This window comes from Microcaecilia unicolor, chromosome 9 (genome assembly GCF_901765095.1).
Source record: "Microcaecilia unicolor chromosome 9, aMicUni1.1, whole genome shotgun sequence".
Lineage (NCBI taxonomy): Eukaryota > Metazoa > Chordata > Amphibia > Gymnophiona > Siphonopidae > Microcaecilia > Microcaecilia unicolor.
In genome coordinates this window covers 24,239,233-24,262,645 of record NC_044039.1, presented here as the reverse complement: position 1 = coordinate 24,262,645, position 23,413 = coordinate 24,239,233, and the positions used below count along the sequence as shown (strand labels likewise).

At 40.6% G+C, this 23,413-nt stretch overlaps 1 protein-coding gene across 3 annotated transcripts in view; it reads left to right on the top strand.

The window, feature by feature from the left end:
- CDK17 (cyclin dependent kinase 17) overlaps positions 1 to 23,413 on the top strand; it is a 191,804-nt gene that overhangs the window by 164,976 nt on the left and 3,415 nt on the right. For all 3 annotated transcript variants that reach the window (XM_030214340.1, XM_030214338.1, XM_030214339.1), the window contains 4 exons: positions 6,946 to 7,051; positions 11,241 to 11,283; positions 13,574 to 13,664; positions 21,721 to 21,798. In XM_030214340.1, the coding sequence (XP_030070200.1) occupies positions 6,946 to 7,051; positions 11,241 to 11,283; positions 13,574 to 13,664; positions 21,721 to 21,798 (318 nt within the window). The remainder of the gene's footprint in view (positions 1 to 6,945; positions 7,052 to 11,240; positions 11,284 to 13,573; positions 13,665 to 21,720; positions 21,799 to 23,413) is intronic.

Genomic DNA, 23,413 nt, shown 5'->3' with positions numbered 1-23,413 from the left:
ATTGCAGGCCCATTTTCTGCACACCAAGATAAAACCGCTTGAAAGTCAGTGATTAGCTTCATGGATTGGATACTTGTCTGAGTAGGAAATGGTGCAATAGTCAGGGTGTCATCAACATACAGTCAAAAGTTGATGTTTATTTTCTTTAAAAAAAACAAAACAAAACTTCAAACAATATGCATGAGTTTTAGACCTATATGATACGTAGATTAAGGAAAAACACAATTCACAAGAAAACTAAAGCCCGTGCCCCTGCAACAGGACATGTCCGGGGAAATCCGGACGTATGGTAACCCTAGGTATACAAACCCTCATCTCCCCATACGTTCCTACCCGTAACCTCCGCTCTCAAGACAAATCACTCCTTTCAGTACCCTTCACCACCGCCAACTCCAGGCTCTGCCCTTTCTGCCTCGCTTGGAATAAACTCCCTGAGCCCATTCGCCAGGCCCCCTCCCTGCCCATCTTCAAATCCTTGCTCAAAGCCCACCTCTTCAATGTCGCCTTCGGCACCTAACCACTACACCTCTATTCAGGAAATCTAGATTACCCCAACTTGACATTTCGTCCTTTAGATTGTAAGCTCCTTCGAGCAGGGACTGGCCTTCTTTGTTAAACTGTACAGCGCTGCGTAACCCTAGTAGCGCTCTAGAAATGTTAAGTAGTAGTAGTAGTAGTAGTAGGATGGCCCACCACAGGGTACTGGCCTGAAATTTAACATTATCTGCAGCTCTGCTTGAGTACCACTCATGTCTGTTCACTAGGGTTTAGGCCATGGGTGTAGGGAGGAATTCCTTGGAGGAGGGGAGGGGGCAAATTTATTTTTTTGCATGACCCAACAGAGCTGCTATTTGTGGAGCAGGTAGTAACAGAGAGACTGACGCTGATGAGAATTGCCTTATATACTGTGGGATAGAAAGTTTTAGAATGTTCAATTAGATCTATGCAAGGAACCATTTAGTGTCAGCAGGCTTTCATTTTCCCCATAAAACTTACCATACAGAAATATGCCTGATTCTAGTGTCATCTAATTAACTGCAGTATAAACCTTCTCAGTACTGGGCATATTGTGAAATAATAGAAACCTCAACAAAAAAGGCACTCAGGGCTTAGAGTAAATCTACCATTACAGCATTAATTTTCTGAAACTTATACAACAAAGACCCTACCTAGGAAAAGGAAGCACTGTAAATATTGCAATGCCATAAACATCAGTGAACCTATTAGGAAAACTGAAACAAGACAAATTATTACATATTACTATATAGAAACTCCATATTAATAGAATATCTAGCTTTTGTTGCATATATAGAACACAGACAGGCTCCCACCAAATAAAAGCATTAATGACCACAAAGTGGAAATAGAAAAATGCATACAGAAATTAAACTGAAACACAAGAAGCCAGACACTGCATGCAGTGCAGCACCAGAGAAACAGAAAGAATTTCCCCCTTGTACTGTGCAAAATATAAACACAGCATATGTCAGGGCTGGCATGGGGGAGAGCAGCTAGGGAATTGCCCTGGTTCGTCAGGCCAGAAAAGACTCCAAGCCTGCCTGAAGTTGAAGACCACATTGCCTGCTAGTAGGCTTTGGAGTCCTCTTCTAGATATCTACCCTAGCTTCCAGCCATATCTTAACACTGGCCCTGGAAGATATACATTACAAAAACTGACATGTTCCAATTAATGAATAGAAAATAAAATTCTTCTTTTTTTTTCCCTACCTGCACTGGACATTTTATTTTTAGGCTCTGGTTTCTGCCTTCCTTTGTCTTCTCTTAACTCTTTCCAGGGTCTCCTGTCAAATTGACTGTCTTTCCTCCAGACTTCACTTGTTCCCCAAATCCATCTCTAGCATTGCTCTTTCTTTCAACTTTCTTCCATTCATTTTTCTGCTTCTTTGTCCAGATTGCACTTCTCCTTTTTACCAACCAGGCCTCAACCTTCCCTTTCTTTACCTACAGCTACCTACAACTTTCCATCTCGTTCCTTCACTGTCACACCACACTCCCATTCCCTATTGATCTCTCCATCCCCAGTCTCTCAATAGCTCTCTATTCTCTTCCCTCTTTTTCCCATGCTTAGCATCTCCTCTCCTTTCCTCTTTCCTCCTCTCTAGGTCCAGCATCCCCTTTCTCCTCCCCCCCCCCCCCCCCATATAGTGTCTTGTCTAGCACTCTTCTATCTTTCTAATCCCCTCATCCCAAGTCCAGCATACCTGTTTTTCTCTAGACCCCCTTAACCCATGTCCAGCATGCTCTGTCTCGCTAGTCCCTTACCCCTACGTCCAGCATCTTCTCTCTGTCTTGCTGTTCCCCTGTCCCCATGCCCAACGTCTTTCTCAGTGTTCCTATCCCCTTCCAGCCACAGCATGAGACCATTCTTTTAATAAGTCACACATTTCTTTCACCCTGTCATCTGCCAACACCAGCCCTAACTGTCTGTTCCCCTTCACATCCAGCATCTCTATTCTGTATCCTTGCCCCGTGTCCAGCATCCGCACAGAATTGGGAGATGGGTGGAATACAAGATTTTTTTTCCCTCCACAAACACAATTGAAGAAAAGCCATATGATGTATTGCATAACATTTGCAAAAGGAGCATTGCATAGTAACATAGTAGATGACGGCAGAAAAAGACCTGCACGGTCCATCCAGTCTGCCCAACAAGATAACTCATATTTGCTGCTTTTTGTGTATACCCTACTTTGATTTGTACCTGTGCTCTTCAGGGCACAGACCGTATAAGTCTGCCCAGCACTATCCCCGCCTCCCAACCACCGGCTCTGGCACAGGCACAGACCGTATAAGTCTGCCCAGCACTATCCTCACCTCCCCACCACCAGCCCTGCCTCCCAATCACCGGCTCTGGCACAGACCGTACAAGTCTGTCCAGCACCATCTCCGCCTCCCAACCACCAGCCCCGCCTCCCGATCTTGACTAAGCTCCTGAGGATCCATTCCTTCGGCACAGGATTCCTTTATGCTTATCCCACGCATGTTTGAATTCCGTTACCGTTTTCATTTCCACCACCTCCCGTGGGAGGGCATTCCAAACATCCACTACTCTCTCCGTGAAAAAATACTTCCTGACATTTTTCTTGCATGTGAGAAAAGGTTTTGTGGTCTGATGAGACCAAAGTTCAACTTTTGGTCTCAGTGCTAATTGATAATGTATGATATAAAACACAGCACGCCATCCTGCTAGCACCATCTCTATAGTAAAGCACAGTAGTGGCAGCATTTATTATGCTGCAGGGAGGACAAGGAGTCGTGTTTCAGCCTGTTATTAACCTGGGACTGGTGAGAAGATTTGCCTTTCAGCAAGAAAATGATCCTAAGCACAATCAACAAAGGAGGGGATCAGCAAGAATGAAATGAGTGCCCTTGAGTAACACAGTCAAAGCCCATACCTGAATCTAGCAGAAAATTTGAGACAAGGCTTGAAGGCTGCAGCTTATAGATGATTCCCAGACAATATGATAGAGCTTGAGCAGTTCTGCCAAGAAAAATGGGCAAAATCTGTACCATAAAATTTGATACAAACTTATCCTAAATGACTCATGGCTGTTATTTCTGCAGACGGGATGGTGTTATATCAACGGATGCAAAAACATATGCAATCAAAACTTTTTGGTTTCTTATTCTGAATTATGTTAATATTTCTCTGATTATTTTACCTCTAAAATGTACATTATGGTGTGTAGATCAGTGAAATAAACTTCTGCTTTAATGCCTTTTGAACTGTATTGTAAGAATGTAAGAAAATGTATAAGGCATTTGCAAGGCATTGTAATAACATTAAACAACCTCATTCTGCTAAACAAGATCTTAGTGCACTTCAATGTTAAGAACATAAGAATAGCCATACAGGACAGTGATGATCTTAGGTCAGCTGCCACCCGGGACGGATTGCCGATGCGCACCCACCCCCTACCGGGTGCATTCTTAGCTGCTGGGAGCAGCCTCTCGGTTCCGCTGGCTCCCTGCTCCCTCTGCCCTGGAACAGGAAGTAACGCGGCTGCTTTCTGCACCCCTCCAGTGGCGTGCACCCGGGGCGGACCACCGCCCCACCCTTGGTACGCCACTGATACTGGGTCAGACCAGTGGTTCATCTATCCCAGTATCCTGTTTCCAATAGTGGCTAATTCCAGGTCACAAGTACCTAGCAGAAACTCAAATAGTAGCAAGATTCCATGCTACCAATTCTAGGGCAAGCAGTGGCTTCCCCATGTCTGTCTCATAGCAGAATATGGACTTTTCCTCCAGGAACTTGTCCAAACCTTTTTTTTTTTAACCCAGATATGCTAACCACTGTTACTACATCTTCCAGCAAAGTTTTCCAGAGCTTAACTATTCATTGACTGAAAAACATTTGTTCATATTTGTTTTAAGTGTTTCCATGTAACTTCATTGAGTGTCCCCTTTGTACTTTTTGAAAGAGTAAAACATCGGTTCACTTCTACTTGTTCTACACCGTTCAAGATTTTGTAGACCTCAGTCATATCTCCCCTCGGCCATCTCTTTTCCAAGCTGAAGAGCCCTAACCTCTTTAGCCTTTCCTCATATGAGAGGAGTTCCATCCCCTTTATCATTTTGGTCGCTCTTTTTTGAACCTTTTCTAGTGCCGCTATATCTTTTTTGAGATACAGTGACTAGAACGGAACGCAATACTCAAGGTGAGATTGCTCTATGGAACGATACAGGGGCATTATAGTATTCTTGGTCTCATTTACCATCCCTTTCCTAATAATTCCTAGCATCCTGTTTGCTTTTTTGGTGGCAGCCGCACACTGGGCAAAAGATTTCAGCGTATTGTCTACAACAACACCTAGATCTTTTTCTTAGGTGCTGACTCCCAAGGTGGACCCTAGCTTCAGATAACTGTGATTTGGAATGTTTATTTCTACTACTGTGTTATTATAGTCTATTATGCATGCATATATAGATATAGCATGTCACAAGATCCAATTAGGAATATGGGAAATATTAGTATAAACAATTGCATTTTGATCTGATATACATACATAGCTTTATACCGTGCCTTTCATCCAAGTTTCAGAAGTATACAATTAAGCCAGTCTGAGTACCACTTTCTGTGCCTAGCTTGCGATGGAGAGAGAGAAGCAGGAATAGTCCTGTTACTTAATTACAGTTATGTAAGCCTAGGTACAGTGAGCTACATTGACTTGTCTGGGATTGCACCAGAGACAATGAGAAGGCAAAATCTAAAATCATGAATATGGGGAACGTTCTGAATTACAGGTTACAACTTCATGCTGCCTCCTTACTATAGTGATAACCAGTGTCAAATATGAATGGACTTAAAGCCATCATCGAAGAATAATGAAATAATATCTTCTCATATATTTCACTTGCAGTTAAATAAAAACTGTTTTTGCTACCTGTTTTTTTTTTTTTTTTTTAAGAAATTCAACCAAGGCAGCATACCGCAGGAATAAGCTGGATGTAATGAATGTAAGCCACATTGAACCGAAACTTGTTTTTGGATAATTGTGGGATAAAAGAACGAACAAATAATTGTAGACAATAAACAATTACATGTGTAAAAATATTTAAATAACAGTACATATTATGCCATAGTATGTTACTTACAATGTCAACTCAATACACGTTACATAAGAATGTAAGACTAGCCATACTGGGTCAGACCAATGGTCCATCTAGCCCAGTATCCTGTTTCCAGCAGTGGCCAATCCAGGTCGCAAGTACCTGGCAAAATCCCAAAGAGTAGCAGCATTCCATGCTTCCAATCCCAGTGCAAGCAATGGCTTTCCCATGTCTGTCTCAATATCAGACTGTGGACCTTTCCTCCAGGAACTTGTCCAAATCTTTATTTAAACCCAGCTACGCAAACCACTGTTATCACATCCTCTGGCAACGAGTTCCAGAGCTTAACTATTCATTGAGTGAAGAAATATTTCCTCCTATTTGTTTTAAAAGTATTTCCATGTAACTTCATTGAGTGTCCCCTGGCCTTTGAACTTTTTGAAGAGTAAAAAAAAATCAATTCACTTAATAGCATATGGTGTAAACGGAGGTGGAACATACAGAGACAGGTATTAGAAAATAAGGGTGATTAACGTCAAGAAAGAATTGCATATGGAGGCATATTTTCAAAGCACTTAGCCTTCCAAAGTTCCATAGAAACCTATGGAACTTTGGAAGGCTAAGTGGTTTGAAAATGAGCCCCCATGGTCTCAGAAAGGTGCATGAAAATGATCTCAGCCAGAGTAGAAGTGGATAAACAAGTCCTGCTACTGTGTGAGTAACTGGTGTTAGTCCTTGTGTGCGTAACTAGTTAATCAGTTGCTTCTTCCATTAAAAGCTTGGGAGAAGAGCCAGGCCTACACCTACTTCCATTATCTCCAACACTCTTGAAAACAAATACCCCAGACAATGTCCTGTTTTCATTCTTCATTTTTTTTTACAGTTTATTGTTGTAAAAAATTAAGCTCACTGATAAAGAATCAGCCTACTGCAGTTGAGAAGTGTTAGTATGTACAAATTAAGGTAATACTCAAATAGCACCTCCTCTTATATAATTATTTATTTATTTGTTACATTTGTATCCCACATTTTCCCACATATTGCAGGCTCAATGTGGCTTACATAATACCGTGAAGGCATTCGCCAAATCCGGTACGGGATAGGTACAAAATGTTGTATTGGGATAGGGAAGATAAGATTCAATCAAGCTGGGTTGAGGTAAAAGAGTTCATTAATGTCCAGTATGATCTTTAATAGTGAAGTGTTTATCACCATGTCTTCCATTTCTAAATACTGAACTGGGAAATTTTTGATTATGCACAAATACTAAAATAAGCATCTAGAAGATTCTAGAAAATGTATTTGAACCAGACCCTGAGCTTATTAAATCTCACTGATGTATCTCTAAAAGTTTTGTGCTTGTTTGTTTAGGAACACCATCTGAAGAAACCTGGACAGGTATTACTTCAAATGATGAATTTAGGAACTACAACTTTCCCAAATACAAACCACAGCCTTTAATCAACCATACACCAAGGTATTTGTTTTATTTATTAAAACATTTAAATCTAGAAAGACAATAAATACTTGATAGAGAAATAATATAGTTTCAAGAAACACATAAAAAAAAGAGAGAACATAATGTATTCAGACGTTGCTGGGGAACAAGCCATGCCTATTGCTTTGAAACACAATACGTTTTTGCAGTCGGTAAGATGTTGTGTAAATTGAACAGGAGGAGGTTTCAGATGACATCAAACTGCTGCTCCTATCTGCCATTTTTGGGTAATGGAAATGTTTCCCCAGATTTGCAGGGAATGGGTTTTAAAGATTGGGGACGGATGAAAGGCATACGTACTCTGGTACGAAAGGAAGGGACTCATATATATGGGCTTTTTAGCATTTAGCGCATGCTAATTCCGTTAGCGCTGATAATTGGGTGCTATCAATCAGTTATTGGAGATAATTGGAATTTTCACATTCATCTTTATAGTCACTGTTCTATAAAGATGTGTGTGTACATTTTTCCACATGGATCTGAAAAGGAGGTGTGGCCATGGGAGGGGCATGGGCAGGTCAGAGGTATTTCTAGGATTTGAGCACATTGTGTTAGAATTCGGGAGATCATCACCTAATTTAGGCAATGGGGATTTATACTAGGGCGCAGATCCTGGCAGGAAGTGCTGTTCTATAAATGGCATCTAGCTTTGAGCCAATTTACAGAACTGAGTCCCATATGTATATATCAAAATGTGCTCAGCTCTCCACTGTTTCTTTTGCTTTTATGTAGTTCTGGACATGTTAAAATTCAATAAAAATAATTTTTCTATAAAATATCCAGACATGAAGTCAGATGTTTTATCCAGTTCAGCCGAGACAACTGAGAGAGACATCGGATCACCTAACATTTAAGAAATTACTAAAAACATATTTGTTTAGTAAAGCCTATCAAGCCCCAGTGCTCTTTAAACCCCTATTTCTGTTTGTCAGATTTCCTGCTTTTTTGCCTTTGTCTGCTTTCCTTTTGTTGCTCCCGATTTCCCATCCGTATTCTCTTATTTAAGCTGTTTACGTTCTGTATTTGTTACTTGCTATTTTACTATTATATCCTGTTGTATTATGTTATTTTATTGTAACTTTGTTAGCCACATTGAGCCCGCACATGCTGGGAAAATGTGGGATACAAGTGAACCAAATAAATAAATAAACTATCATGGATATAGCTAATATGTCACATATGAAGAAGAGTATAATAAGCAAAAGGAAAAATGAATAATTGCTTTTAATAGCGACACTCTCTTCTAGCTGAAACAACCCAGAAATCACATAAGATGAACCTCATGTTAGGAGGGCAGGAAGGCAATACAGAAAATCTAGATCACTAACCACCTTTTCTTGTTACCAGGCCAGTCTCACAGTTTATAGAAAACGTTCTTGCCTTGCCAAGGGAGTTTCCTACATGTTGAAAGATCTTTTAGGCCAAAGTGCAATGCAAAATGTTGGCCTATAAATTATCACTGCGGCAGACATTCTTGCAATAAGATATCTGACCTCCTTTTCTCATTTCCATCAGTCAGTATGTCTATAGAAACCTCCCTGTCTTGATTCCCCTTCCCCACCCCAGGTGTCTTATTGGACAACTTTTAATCCTGTATCTTTGCTTTTTACTAAAATCTCTCATCCTGTCCTACTATATCAGATTCAGATCCACTTCTTTCCAACATCCCCCAAAAATGTGCTTCAAACTTTACACCTTTACTTGCTATCTGTGATAAATATTTGTGTTTTTGTCAGTTGAACTGCCAGAATTGAAAACATCAGTAGTAAAGCCTGTTATTAAGAAAGGGGGTTCAAGACACACTTCCAAACAACTATAGACTGATAACTAGCAATCCCTTTCTTGCCAGTTCGATAGAATGTGCTGTTTTTCTGCAATTGAAAAAACTTTGTGGTCAAAAAGGACCTTCTTCATGTTTGTCACCCTTCTCAGTGAGGTTCATAATTATTTGGATAGAGGTGAAATAGCACTTGTATCTCTAGATCTTAGCACCGCATTCAACTGGTTGATTGCGTTCTTTTACTAGCCCTTTAAGGGACTTTGATTGCATTTTACAATGGTTTACATCTTTTTTTTTGTCAGATCGAACATATTCAGTCTTTATAAATGAGTCAACATCTAGTCAGAATCCTTTGTCCTGCAGTGTTCCACAATGATCACTGCTTTCACCTATGTTGCTCAATCTTTTTCTGAGCCTTTTAGCTCTGCTAATCCAGTTCTTGGGGCTTAGCAATTATATTTTTGCAGATGACATCCATTTATTCTTTTCTTTACAGTTCTATCCTCTTCTGATCTCACACCTCTCAATAACTGTCTATCCTGGCTACTTGAGTATATCCCCTGTTATCCTTAATATCTCTGTAACACCAATTGTATTTCTGTACTCTGTAATGGCAATGCCATAACAGCTCTTTGTAAGCCACATTGAGCCTGCAAATAGGTGGGAAAATGTGGGATACAAATGCAACAAATAAAAATAAATGATAATTATCTGAAGCTTAATCCACTGAAATCGAAAGTGATGTGGATTACTTCTAAAATGTCAATACCAAGTCTTTCACCTTGGTAATGTTCTCCCTCTAGCCAGATCCTTGAAAACACTTGGTTTTACTTTTGATCCCCAACTTTCATTCAACATGCAAATTTCTTCACTGATTAAAGCCTTTTTTTCTAGTTTTGAGGAATATCAGGGCAGTTGGAATATCAGGTCCCTGCCATCTTTGTTAGCGATCAATCATCTAGATTATTGCAATGCTTTATATAATGGAACCTCACCTTCTTGCACTGTCTGTAATTAGTCCAAAATGTGGCAATCAAACTAGTTACTTTTTCATATAAATATGATGATGTTACACTATTATTCATAGCAAACAAACGCAGTGAGAAGATGGAAACACTTTATGAAACCAATATTCTTTATTCTAGCAAGTTATGGACACGACATGGCTGTGTTTCAGCAAACAATTGCCTGCTGGTAAGAACTAATATGAACAATCCTATTTGCATGGCACTGCAAAGCTGTGCGAAGTTCAGCTACACGATTTTCTCCTAGAAAAGCTTTCTGTGGACTTATGGTATTCAGCGGGGCACTGTGGAGCCTTATGCGGTCGTAATCAGATTGTCAAGTACATTTGCATATTTGTTTATTGGAGGATTGTTCATATTATCAGTTCTTATTAGCAGTGTATTTTGTCAGACCCCTGACACAGACAATTGTTTTGTCTAAACATGACTGTAAACTTGCTGGAATAAAGAATGTTGGTTTCATAAATTGTTTCCATTTCCTCCGTTTGCTTCTCCACACTGTGTGTGTTTGCTGTGTCTTCTTCTTGGGGATTGTTGATCCTTCTTCCTTGACTGTGACACCATTATTCATGGAATTCCATTGGTTACTTGTATCATCTTGAGGCATATTTTCAAAGCACTTAGCCTTCCAAAGTTCCATAGGTTTCTATGGAACTTTGGAAGGCTAAGTGCTTTGAAAATATGCCTCATTGTATTCAGATTTTGATGTTGGCCCCATAGAGCATTTTGTAAGGGGCTTCCCCATTATCTTTCGGATTTGATAATTCCTTCTGCCTCAGCTAGGGCATTATGCTCACAGTCCCAGAACCAAACGTCAGATTCATCAGTGTCTACAGCCAGGCTCGACAGCCCTTGAGAGGCAGCATTTTCTATCTCCGGTTCTCTGGACCTCCCTACTTCAGACACTTAGAACCAAAATGAATTTTAAGAAATTCTAGAGTGATTTGAAGATCATCTATTTTTCTCCTGCATTCCCTGTTACTTATTACTGACTAGGTTGGTGGGTTGATACTGGGGAGTGTTGGGGGGGAGAGATTTCTAAACAGAGGTACTTGTAACTTATCTTTACTAATGTGATTGATTATTTTATATTTCATTGTCTTTTATGGCTTTTTTTGTTAACACTGTGATTTATGGAAGAGCATTATAGCAAATATTTTAATAAACATAAAACTTTTATAGAGACTATTCTTTTTCTTCATCCAACAAATATTTTTAGTTTTGTAGTCCAGTTGCTACCATAAAACTTTGCGTCTCTTCTGCCTGTATTTTAAAAAATGTATTAGTATCTAGCAACATGCTGCCTGTGTCCTTGATTTTCTCACACATTTCACTGCTGGTTTTACTGTTTTATTTTCTGTAGGTTGGACTCTGAAGGAATTGAGTTACTGACAAAGTTTCTTCAGGTAAATCATATGTTTTACAACAATCATCAGTTTTGCTATCTTTCAAAATGAGCGTAACTTAAAACAATGTTTGCTTTCTTTTTACCAATTTAGGTGAACATTTAATAGCAGTGCATGTAGCTACTGTCACCACATATTATTTACTATAAGACGTATTGCATAAAATGATGAATCTTGCAGTAAATAACATGCACTACCATAGTGTGCATTATTTTGATGTTTTTTTTTTTTTTTTTTTTTTTTGGGGGGGGGGTTATTTTTTTTAAGCCCTTACTGAATTATACAGTGGAAAGGATAGACTGGGGGGGGGGGGGGGTTGTGCATTTTCAGCACAGCCAGCTTAGGTTTTCGTTACCTATTGATTCAAACATGATAATTGTAAAAGGAAAATCAAGACTTTTCTTTTGCTTTCAGTAAATATCATATATATTGTTCATGAAAGTTTTTGTAAATGAGGGGCTAGCTGTGGGCTAGCCTCATAGCCTAATGCTCTCCATTTATATACAGAACATATTTAACACAGGCGGTAGCACTGTACGTTTCATGCTTCTGCCCTTCCAGTCTGCTTAACTCTACTCTCAAGAGACTGTCTTTAGAGCAAATCTTCTTTCATGCCTGTGCCGCATTTGGTCTCTCTGCTATGGATTGTCCGTGATGCCAGTTACAGATCTGGCGTATTACCCAGTTACAGGAAGCAGGCTTTTTGGCCAGTCCTAATTTTGAACTTATATCCTAAAGCAGTGTGGTAGTTGTAGTCCCTGATTCTACCTATTGAAATCAGCAGGTCTCATAATGCATTAGAATGGGGTTGCTAGAAATCCATGAATGGCATAAAATGTCCTTCCTGAAACTGGGTAGCGTGGCAACACTGTAATTAATGGCAAATAGTGCAGTTTCGTGGGGGGGTGTTTATAATAGTGACAAATGTCCACTGTGAGCGGAATTGTAATTATCAACTTATTTCACATAAACAGTATTTTTAAGCCTATACCAACCTATACCAGATTTGAGCTAATATCCTAGCGGTACAAGGCTGTGTAATTCTCTGGCACTATACAGTCCTCCTTTCCTGTGTATTCCCACCCTGCTTCTTAAAATGTTTTAATCCAATATATGCCTCCTTTTGGTTTATTCACTGTTTCAAAATAACGTTTATGGTGTTTTGTTTGTTTCAGATTTTGAACTGGTTGGGTGGAATATGGCTTCCCAGCTTAAAATTATTTGCTTTTCCTTATCATTTTTTTTGTCCCCTCCTGGGCTTCTGCCTTGTTTTCTCACAAAGCAAAAAAGCTTGAGAAATTGTGTTTTTTTTATATATATATATATATATATAATTTAGTAAAATTATAATTTAGTAATATAATAAAGTGTCTTGCAACACCCCAGTTGTTAGAATAAAAATTGTGAACAAGAACGCTCTTGGCAAATACATTGAACTAAAGGACTTATTTATCTATACACCTGTTTTGAAGTAGCAAAAAAGATACTTCCAAACCTGGTGTTATGCAATATTTCAGTGCTGAAATGAACTTACATCAGGACTTTCATGCACCATATCATATACATTTTTATTTGCTGTCCTATTTAATATTCTATCGCACTGACAGTGCAAGGACTGTCATATGATGGGCAATACCAGTGCTGCTAGGACAGTGAGATGAGGTGCTCAGAACTGATGACTGGCTAGGAACATGGGCCCTTTCTGTGCTTATTATCAATAAAAGGGAGGGGGAGGATGGAGAAGGCTCAGGATTCGCAATTCAGTGACAGTGTGAGGAGTATGTTGTTTGGGGAATTTTTTGCTTACTGATCAGATATTCAAATAAAATTTTCACTGGCTTTCAACCCCTGGTTTCTTGGAATTCACATACTACTACTACTTAGCATTTCTATAGCGCTGCCAGGGTTACGCAGTGCTGTACAAGTTTAAACACGGGGAGGGACAGTCCCTGCTCAAGAGAGCTTACAATCTAACGGTAACAGACTACGTAGTCAGTGTAGGTAACAGGAATGGGGAAGGTGGTTAGGCGCCAAAAGCAAGGGAGAAGAGATGGGCCTTGAGTAAGGACTTGAAAATGGGCAGGGAGGACGCATGGCGTATGGGCTCGGGAAGTCTGTTCCAGGCATAAGGTGCTGCGAGGCAAAAGGGGCGGAGTCTGGAGTTAGCTACAGCTGTATTGAAACCGACAAAAAACGTGCTGCCTTTGTAATGCCTATATAAAAAAAAAAAACCTCTGATTTCTCATTCAAGCTTAAACGGATAAAACATTTGTTCTTGTTTTTTAAAAAGTATGAATCCAAGAAAAGAATTTCTGCAGAAGATGCCATGAAGCATGCGTACTTCAGAAGCCTAGGAACCCGGATACACACTTTGCCTGAAAGTAAGGTCATCATTATGTTTCTATTTATTATACCAGCGATGTTAGTTATAGAATGCATCAAATTTAATGTTTAGCAGCAGGAAATGTGGTTTAAAATATTTCTGGTGCAGAGTTCTGAATGGGAGATTTACATAAGTAGCCTCTCTTCAGTTCTCTTCCTTCAGAACTATCATAGTAAGTTATTTTCAAGATTATGGACGGTGTTAACATTTCAGAATGTCACTGCAAAAAACAAAGTAGATGAAGAGGTTGAGTTAGGAAAGAGAGAAATTATTATTTTTTTTAAGTTTATTTATCCAGTCTTCTCAAAGACAGTAACAAAACATTTTAGTCAACCAATTAACTGATGGATACAAATTGCAATAACTGTCCTATCCCCTTGAAGGAAAGAAATTCACTGTATTTATTACCAAACAACATGCATTTGCATCCCACAGGTCACTGAAGTATACCAGCATCCATATTCTTTCTCTCTCTCTCTCTCTCTCTATTTATCCATGGTAACGCCCCAGCCTACATGTCAGATCTAATAGAACTACCACCCAGGAACGCAAAAAAATCTTCCCGTACACCTCTCATTCTTCATCCTCCGAAATGCAAGGGTTTGAAATACAAATCAATGCATGCATCTACCTTTTCCTTTACGAGCACGCAGCTCTGGAATGCGCTACCACGCAACCTGAAAACGATCTATGAACTGACCAATTTCCGAAAACTATTAAAAACCTATCTCTTCGACAAGATTTATCACAAAGATCAACATGCAAATGTATAATCTTCTGAACTTCTAACACTGTCTTATAATGTATTTTGCTTTCTAGCACTGTCTTATAATGTTTTTTGCTTTAACACCATTATATAATTCAACACAAATCTTCTGTAAACCTAATGTATATGCACTCCTATTTCCAGTACCCATGATGTATTGTAAGCCACATTGAGCCTGCAAAGAGGTGGGATAATGTGGGATACAAATGCAATAAATAAATAAAATATATACACGCCAGTTTTCAATGGCACAGCTGGGCAGTGCCACTGAATATCGGCTCTGGCCAGCCTTAAAAAATGTGAGCAGATCAGGTGTGGTACAGGGAGCCGTCAGTTATGGGGGTGCTGGTAATTTCAGCCACTTAGCTATGCAGGTGCTGGCGCTGAATATCGGCACACTGGAAACTGAGCATCCAGGTTCTGTTAAAAAGCAACCTGGTATCGGTGTGCCTAACATTTAAGCGCACTCAGTTATACCAGTCATAGAGCAGAGGTAAGTGCAGGTGCCTAAATGCAATGGAGACTTGCGTAACTTACTGTATTTTCTAAGTTATCCATGCAAGTGAGTGCCCTGCCTATGTAAGGCCCTCCTTGTAAATATGCACTGAGCAAGTTAAGCAGAATAGCACCCTTCCACCCTGCTTGCATTTATATGGCTATATCGCGCACACGTGCAGAAGTGCTAGTATTCTAGATATTTGTGCGTGTAATGTGCATGTAAATGTGGGCACCTAGATTACAGAATTGCCTTTCGCATGTCTGAACCAAAGACAAACTGAAACAGGTGTGTCTTCAGTGTCCTCTGCTACCTCCTTCCATTCAGTTCAGAGCGTATCATAATCCCATACATCATTAGACACGGGGCACCTTTCCTGTCACATTTGTTATATAGCAATAATAGGCATTTGTCATATATACACTGCAGATTGCTTCGTCCAAAACTGCATAGTAAAACAAAATTGACTTTGGAAGCAAACTTGATGGAGCAGCTGCTGCAGTTTTTGGAATTAAAAATGGAGAATATGATAGCAGTATAAGCCCTACAGTTCATACAGTCTGCCTTTCCACACTTTCTGCTTAGCTTTTACAATCCATTCCTTTCTCTAGAAATCCTTTGTGCTTGTCCCATACTTTCTTAAATTCTGATACTATCCTGGACTCCACCATTTCCACTGAGAGGCTATTCTGTGGTGCCGACTGCCTTTCATCCTCATCCCATGACCATTTTTTTTCCAGATCCTCCTTTCTGACGAGAGGCCTGCCTCCTGTGCATTTATTCCTTGGAGGTGTCTCTTAAATGTTTCTATCGTGTATCCTCTTTCCGTTCTCTCCACCAGGGTATACATGTGTACCTTTAAATCTGTCTGCATGTGATTTATGACAAACAGTTGAACATTTTAATAGCTGCCTTCGATAGCAACTTCTTCCAGTTGATAGCCTTTTAAAAAGGCAGTCTCCCAAGTGAGGTCTCACCAGACACATACAGAGGTCTCTGCCTTTTTTTTTTTTCTGGATATTCCTTTCTTTGTGCACTCTTATCATCTTTCTGGCTTTTGCCTTTAGCTTATCTACAGTGGTGGAAATAAGTATTTGATCCCTTGCTGATTTTGTAAGTTTGCCCACTGACAAATACATGAGCAGCCCATAATTGAAGGGTAGGTTATTGGTAACAGTGAGAGATAGCACATCACAAATTAAATCCGGAAAATCACATTGTGGAAAGTATATGAATTTATTTGCATTCTGCAGAGGGAAATAAGTATTTAATCCCTCTGGCAAACAAGACCTAATACTTGGTGGCAAAACCCTTGTTGGCAAGCACAGCGGTCAGACGTCTTCTGTAGTTGATGATGAGGTTTGCACACATGTCAGGAGGAATTTTGGTCTACTCCTCTTTGCAGATCATCTCTAAATCATTAAGAGTTCTGGGCTGTCGCTTGGCAACTCGCAGCTTCAGCTCCCTCCATAAGTTTTCAATGGGATTAAGGTCTGGTGACTGGCTAGGCCACTCCATGACCCTAATGTGCTTCTTCCTGAGCCACTCCTTTGTTGCCTTGGCTGTATGTTTTGGGTCATTGTCGTGCTGGAAGACCCAGCCACGACCCATTTTTAAGGCCCTGGCGGAGGGAAGGAGGTTGTCACTCAAAATTGTACGGTACATGGCCCCATCCATTCTCCCATTGATGCGGTGAAGTAGTCCTGTGCCCTTAGCAGAGAAACACCCCCAAAACATAACATTTCCACCTCCATGCTTGACAGTGGGGACGGTGTTCTTTGGGTCATAGGCAGCATTTCTCTTCCTCCAAACACGGCGAGTTGAGTTCATGCCAAAGAGCTCAATTTTTGTCTCATCTGACCACAGCACCTTCTCCCAATCACTCTCGGCATCATCCAGGTGTTCACTGGCAAACTTCAGACGGGCCGTCACATGTGCCTTCCGGAGCAGGGGGACCTTGCGGGCACTGCAGGATTGCAATCCGTTATGTCGTAATGTGTTACCAATGGTTTTCGTGGTGACAGTGGTCCCAGCTGCCTTGAGATCATTGACAAGTTCCCCCCTTGTAGTTGTAGGCTGATTTCTAACCTTCCTCATGATCAAGGATACCCCACGAGGTGAGATTTTGCGTGGAGCCCCAGATCTTTGTCGATTGACAGTCATTTTGTACTTCTTCCATTTTCTTACTATGGCACCAACAGTTGTCTCCTTCTCGCCCAGCGTCTTACTGATGGTTTTGTAGCCCATTCCAGCCTTGTGCAGGTGTATGATCTTGTCCCTGACATCCTTAGACAGCTCCTTGCTCTTGGCCATTTTGTAGAGGTTAGAGTCTGACTGATTCACTGAGTCTGTGGACAGGTGTCTTTCATACAGGTGACCATTGCCGACAGCTGTCTGTCATGCAGGTAACGAGTTGATTTGGAGCATCTACCTGGTCTGTAGGGGCCAGATCTCTTACTGGTTGGTGGGGGATCAAATACTTATTTCCCTCTGCAGAATGCAAATAAATTCATATACTTTCCACAATGTGATTTTCCGGATTTAATTTGTGATGTGCTATCTCTCACTGTTACCAATAACCTACCCTTCAATTATGGGCTGCTCATGTCTTTGTCAGTGGGCAAACTTACAAAATCAGCAAGGGATCAAATACTTATTTCCACCACTGTATCTATTTGGCTACGTTAAAATTATCAAATATGATTGTCCCCAAATCCCACTTCTGTTTTGTACACAGAACTTCACCTCCATCCTTGGATTTTTGCAGTCTAGATGCATTAACCATACATGTTTTAGTGTTACATATTTGCTGTCAAACTTTAAACCATTCCTCAAGTTTCACTAGGTCCCTGCCTCATGTTTTCATACCTTCCAGCAAGCCTTTCTTGATTGCATTTTTGCAGCATCACTTATGAAAATGATGAACAGAATCAGACTGAGGATTGATCCCTGATCATTGATAAGTCTCTGACTCTAAAGTATAGCAATTTCATTAAAGCAAAATATACTTTCACATATCACAGACTCTTCCTATCCAAGGAGAATCTTTTATATAAAAACAAACACCAAAAAAAACAATCAGATTTTCACTTACCAGCTCTTCTACACTACACGTCAGCTAAACTTCCTCTTTTGAAACTACTATTGGAACCACCAGCCAATGAAATGGCTTTTAGGTGTAGCTATCCGGTTACCTGATAATTATGCACACATCATTGCAGTCATGCCCTCCTCTCGGTGTACAAGCTCAGAAAAAAACAACAACTTTGAACCACTTATAGATTTTAACAATTACACTATTTAGTTTTATTTCTCCCCAGTCTCACTTGCACACCTCCCTCCAAACCTGGCTGTTCTCTTTAATTTGAATGTTGTTCAAGCTCACCCTGAATGAGGAGTTCTTCCCACACCAAAGACAGATATATCGCACTGGTTGTATTCTTTCAAACAAATTCAGCAGAGCCTGCCTGCCTCAGTGAGCACTGCAGTCGAAGAGGGGAGGGCAGGGGAGAGAGGAGAATCACAGCTTCAGGTAAAACATTTTGCAAGTGAGCTGACCTCAGGAAAAAGGTGCCGGTAGGCGCCCTCCAGAGGTTGGCGCCCCCCTGCAGTGCTTACCCCGCTTACCGTGTTGGCACGGCCCTGATAACTAGTGTTCTTCATGGACAGCAGGATAAATTGGTCATATAAGTGGCCAATGCCATGAGGTGATTCAGAAAAACGCTGGAGGAGATGGTTAAATGATAGAGGTACATGATAACAGGAAAACTGTAGTCTCTCCAGGTTTTATAGATAAATCCAGGGTACTGTGGTTTTTACTTAGTGAACTTGTATATAGTACTTCAATCAAATATGAATGCCTAAGGGTGACTACAGGTAAGAATGTTAAAATTAGCAGCTGGGTGTATCAGGTAGGCTGCAAGTACAATAATATCTAGAAGTCCTCATAGATATGTGGATGCATACATAAGCCTGCCAAAGAGATCAGGTCATAGTTTGTTTTTTGTTTTTTTTTTTGTGGCCAGATTAATGCAGCAGGCTGATGGTGATGAGATACTGTTCAGAAAAGTTGCAGTAATATTCAAGTAATGGTCATGCTAGTTTGCTGGCTATTATTTATGGCAAGGTTTTAGGTTATTTAAGGAAGACCTGCTAAATATGAACTAAATGAGACTGAGCATATTCATCTACTCAAGAAGATGGTATATAAAGGAAAGACAACAACTCGGATACGTTCTTGGGAGTGTAGACATAATCTGTCTGTTCTTATGATTTTCTGATGTCTCTGATGTCGCTGATAAATTTTAACCAATTGAAGCCTGTAGTTGAGAATCATGCATTACTTAAAATCTGTCTTGGTTGACAGCAGTCCTGACGTGCTGCATCACCTACTAGGATAAAACTTAAATCCATCAGACCAAATGAGTGCATCAAATCAGTAGTATGTCATAACAGAATGATAATGCTGCAGCTGGTAGATTTTCAGAGAAGTGTTCCATAAATTTCCTACATACTGTTCAGAGTGCCATACTCTTTTCCCCCTAGTTTTAAAACTTGAACTTTGTACCACAGCATTAACAGATAGCCTCTATCAGGCACTGCAGGACCTAGTTTAGTCTTGGGGAGGAGGGGGAAGAGAGAGGGAAGCAAGCATTGTTAACTAGTTTCCATAGTGTACAACCCTTTTCCCATAGTTTTAAACTGAAGCTTTTTCTGGAGTTAGAAACTTTGGTTGCTGGAGAGGTAGCACTGCCACTGACCTGAATTAGGTGTTAATTAAGGTGTGAGGAAGTAAAATATTTGCAGAGGTTACTAAGGGCAATCTGATTACTGCGTTAGCTTGAAAGGGTCTGTTTTAAGCAGTCCCCTTAGATTCAAAACTATATAAAGAGGAAAGGTCCCACTTAACTTTCTTTCTGAGATGTTCTGAGAGAAGAGGACATTTCTCTGGTAAGTGAACATTATTTTGCCTTGTGCTTTGGGAACTTAAAGATTGGGGTTTAAAGGGGGAATTGTAGGTAAGTGATAGAATAAAAATATAAAAAAGCAAACTTTAGCAACTAATCTCTATACTGTTTTCCCCTTAGTTCTAAAACTTGAACTAAAACACAACATTAACAGCCTCTAGCAGGCACTGCAGGACCTAGCTTAGTAGCCTAGTGGTTAGTGCAGTGGACTTTGATCCTGGGGAACTGAGTTCGATTCCCACTGCAGCTCCTTGTGACTCTGGGCAAGTCACTTAACCCTCCATTGCCCCTGGTACAAAATAAGTACCTGATGTAAACCACTTTGAATGTAGTTGCAAAAACCTCAGAAAGGCGGTATATCAAGTCCCATTTCCCTTCCCCTTCCTAAAGGCTGCATCAAGAGTTTACACTAGTAGGTTTCCAAAGGGCACGTATATCTAATAGTAAATTCAAAAACAAACAGCAGCAGTAACAGATCTCTGACTCACAGAGCTCCTGCCTCCTCAATCAACATTGAAAACAGTTTTGTATTCTGATTGAAGAGGCAGGAGCTCTGCAAGTCAGAGATGTGACACTGCTGCTGTTTGTTTTTGAACTTATTAGGTGTACATGCCCTTTGGGATCCTAATAGTGTAAGCCCCTGATGCAGCCTTTAGGAAAGCCAAATGTGGCCAGGTCGGGCACTTTTGATAAATAAAATTGTTTTCTACATGACAGTGGTGTTTTGTTTAGTATCCTTTTAGTACATACCTATGTATTGATGAGCCCCAGCATGAGTGAATAATTGAAAATGGATACATTTGAGTACAGTGCTTCATGTATTTGTAGGGAAAGAAGATTTCTAAGCAGATTTGACATTTTACTCCTGTCGCAATTCTGTGCAACTGCGGAGCACTGAATTTGCACAGAATTCAACATTTTTGAGCAGAATCTGCACTCTGGCTGGCTGGCCCCCTGCCACCCCTGAGCCTCAGTGGGCCCTTCCCAGCCTGCGGTAAAGGCTAGCTTCCCTTCTCCCCCTGCTGCCACACCTCCTCAAGCCTCGATGGTCCCTCCCTGGGCTTACCTGAGCACTCCCTGGTGGTCTAGTGGCCTCTCTGGGGACAGGAAAGAACCTTATTCTTTCCTATCTGCTGCCGCCACTCTCTAACTTGTGCCACCACATCTTCAAAATAGCCACTGAGACTTCACGCAGTAATCTTGTGAGACTGCTGCAGGAAGTCTCGGCGGCCATTAGGAAAAAGCGGTAGCAGCAGCAGGGGTCAGGAAAGAGTGGGTTTCTTTCCTGCCCTAAAGAGGTATTCTCGATGTAGCTCCTCCTTACCCCACAAGTGAATGCAGGGGCAGCTGAAAAAAATATGTATGGTGTATGGGTGCAGGGAAGGGTGAGGGGGGGGCCATAAAATAAAAGGTGGATGCTGTGTGTTGGATGCAGGGAGAGAGGGGGGGCTGTAAAAAAGGTGGATGCTATGTGTGGGTGCAGAGGGATCTGTAAGAAAAATGGTGGATGTGTGTGGGTGCTAGGAGGGGGGCTGGGAAAAATATGGATCTATCTGTGTACAGGGAGGAAGGCTGTAATATTGGTTAAATTATGACAAACTTGCAGAATTTGCAAATTTTGTGCGCAGAATCTTGAATTTTTTTTGCACAGAATTTTGCCTTTTTTTTTTTTTTTTTTTTTGGCACAGAATTCCAGCAGGAGTAACATTTACGGCAAGTAAAGTATTTAATGCAGTGTAATATGATGATTTAATGATACGGTATGATTATTTTTATAAATCCAATTTAATAATGATATTCTTATGCATCTTTATCAATTTTCTAGATGTTTCAATATTCAGCCTGAAGGATATCCAATTACAGAAAGATCCTGGTTTTCGGAATTCTTCATATCCAGAGACAGGTATGTACCAAATTGTAGTAGATCTGAACTAAAGAATCACTTTTCAGCTGATTTTAGAAATGGTTTTTATGCACCTACCACACGGCTGCTGGAAGGTGAGCTCAGCCCATTGGTCATTTTTCTAGGCAGGTCCAGACGGACTAAAGGAAAGCAAATTAGCAGGTCTAACTTCTCCTTTGTGTTATGTATGTTATATTCTTCATATTGATCAATCATTGACTAGATTTGTAGAATATCAGCATTTGCAAATAGGGGCAATGCTTGATGCCATTCAGTAAGACAGTATCCCAATTCATTGTTCTGTGGACTGGAGTGGAAGAGGAACTCGGAAGAAACTCACTTGCTTTTTTTTCTCTTTACAAAATGAAATATTGTTCTATTTTTTTTTTTGTACCCCGCGCTTTCCCACTCATGGCAGGCTGAATGCGGCTTACATATACAGGTACTTATTTGTACCTGGGGCAATGGAGGGTTAAGTGACTTGCCCAGAGTCACAAGGAGCTGCTTGTGCCTGAAGTGGGAATCGAACTCATTTCCTCAGTTCCCCAGGACCAGAGTCCACCACCCTAACCATTAGGCCACTCCTCCACTCCGTTTATTATTTTTGGAGAGTTTGCTGCTTTGCTAAATACAAATTGGGCTCATTTTCAAAAGAGGAAACACGTCCAAAAAGCGGCAGATGGACGTGTGGTTTTTTTTTTTCCAAAATGTCCAAATCGCTATTCTCAAAACACATTTTTAAGACAATTTTCCATTCAGTTCGTATGCAGTTTGTCTAAAGGGTCTGTTTACTAAGACATGTGTCATTGCCAACACAGCCCATTTAAAGTGAATGGGCTGTGTCTGCATTAGTGCACAGCCAGCCACGCTAGCAGCTTAGTGAACCCCAGCGCAAATCACATGGGGATGTGTTGGGAGTGGGATTTGGGTGATTCCAAAACTTGGACATTTTCTCTGCCAGAATATAAGAAAGCAAAAAAGTCTGGGTCTAAAAGTTAGATATTTTGGTCTAGACATATTTCAATCAAGACTTCGTCACAAAAGGGGTGCCCTAAATGACCAAGTAACCACTGGAGGGATAAGGCATGACCCTCCTTGCTCCCCCATTGGTCATTGACATCAGCTTCAGATGTTATAGTCAGTCCTATTAGAGCAACAAGCAGGTCCCTGGAGTAGCCTAGTGGTCGGTGCAGTGCACTATGGAGAAGGGGACCCAGGCCCATATCCCACTCTAACTGTTATACTTGTGGTGGAAAATTTGAGCCCTCCAAAAACCTACTGTACCCATATATAGGAGACACCTACAGACATAAGGGCTTTTGCACAGTTGGGGACAAGTAGGTGTTTGGAGGCTCCCTGTACAATATAAGAGGGTAATGGTGAGATATGTACCTGAGACATTTTATGTAAAGTCTACTGCAGTGCCCCACTGTGTGGCCAGTCTACTAAGAATGCCTTCCCCCAACACCCCAATGGCTTGTTTTTGTGCATTTTTCACTTGGACTGTTTTGGGGTTTTTTTTTTGTTTTTTTTTTTTTGGGGGGGGGGTCGAAAATGATCTAAAAAGGATAGACACACTGAGCACAAAAACATCTAGCAAATGGCCATCTTTGAA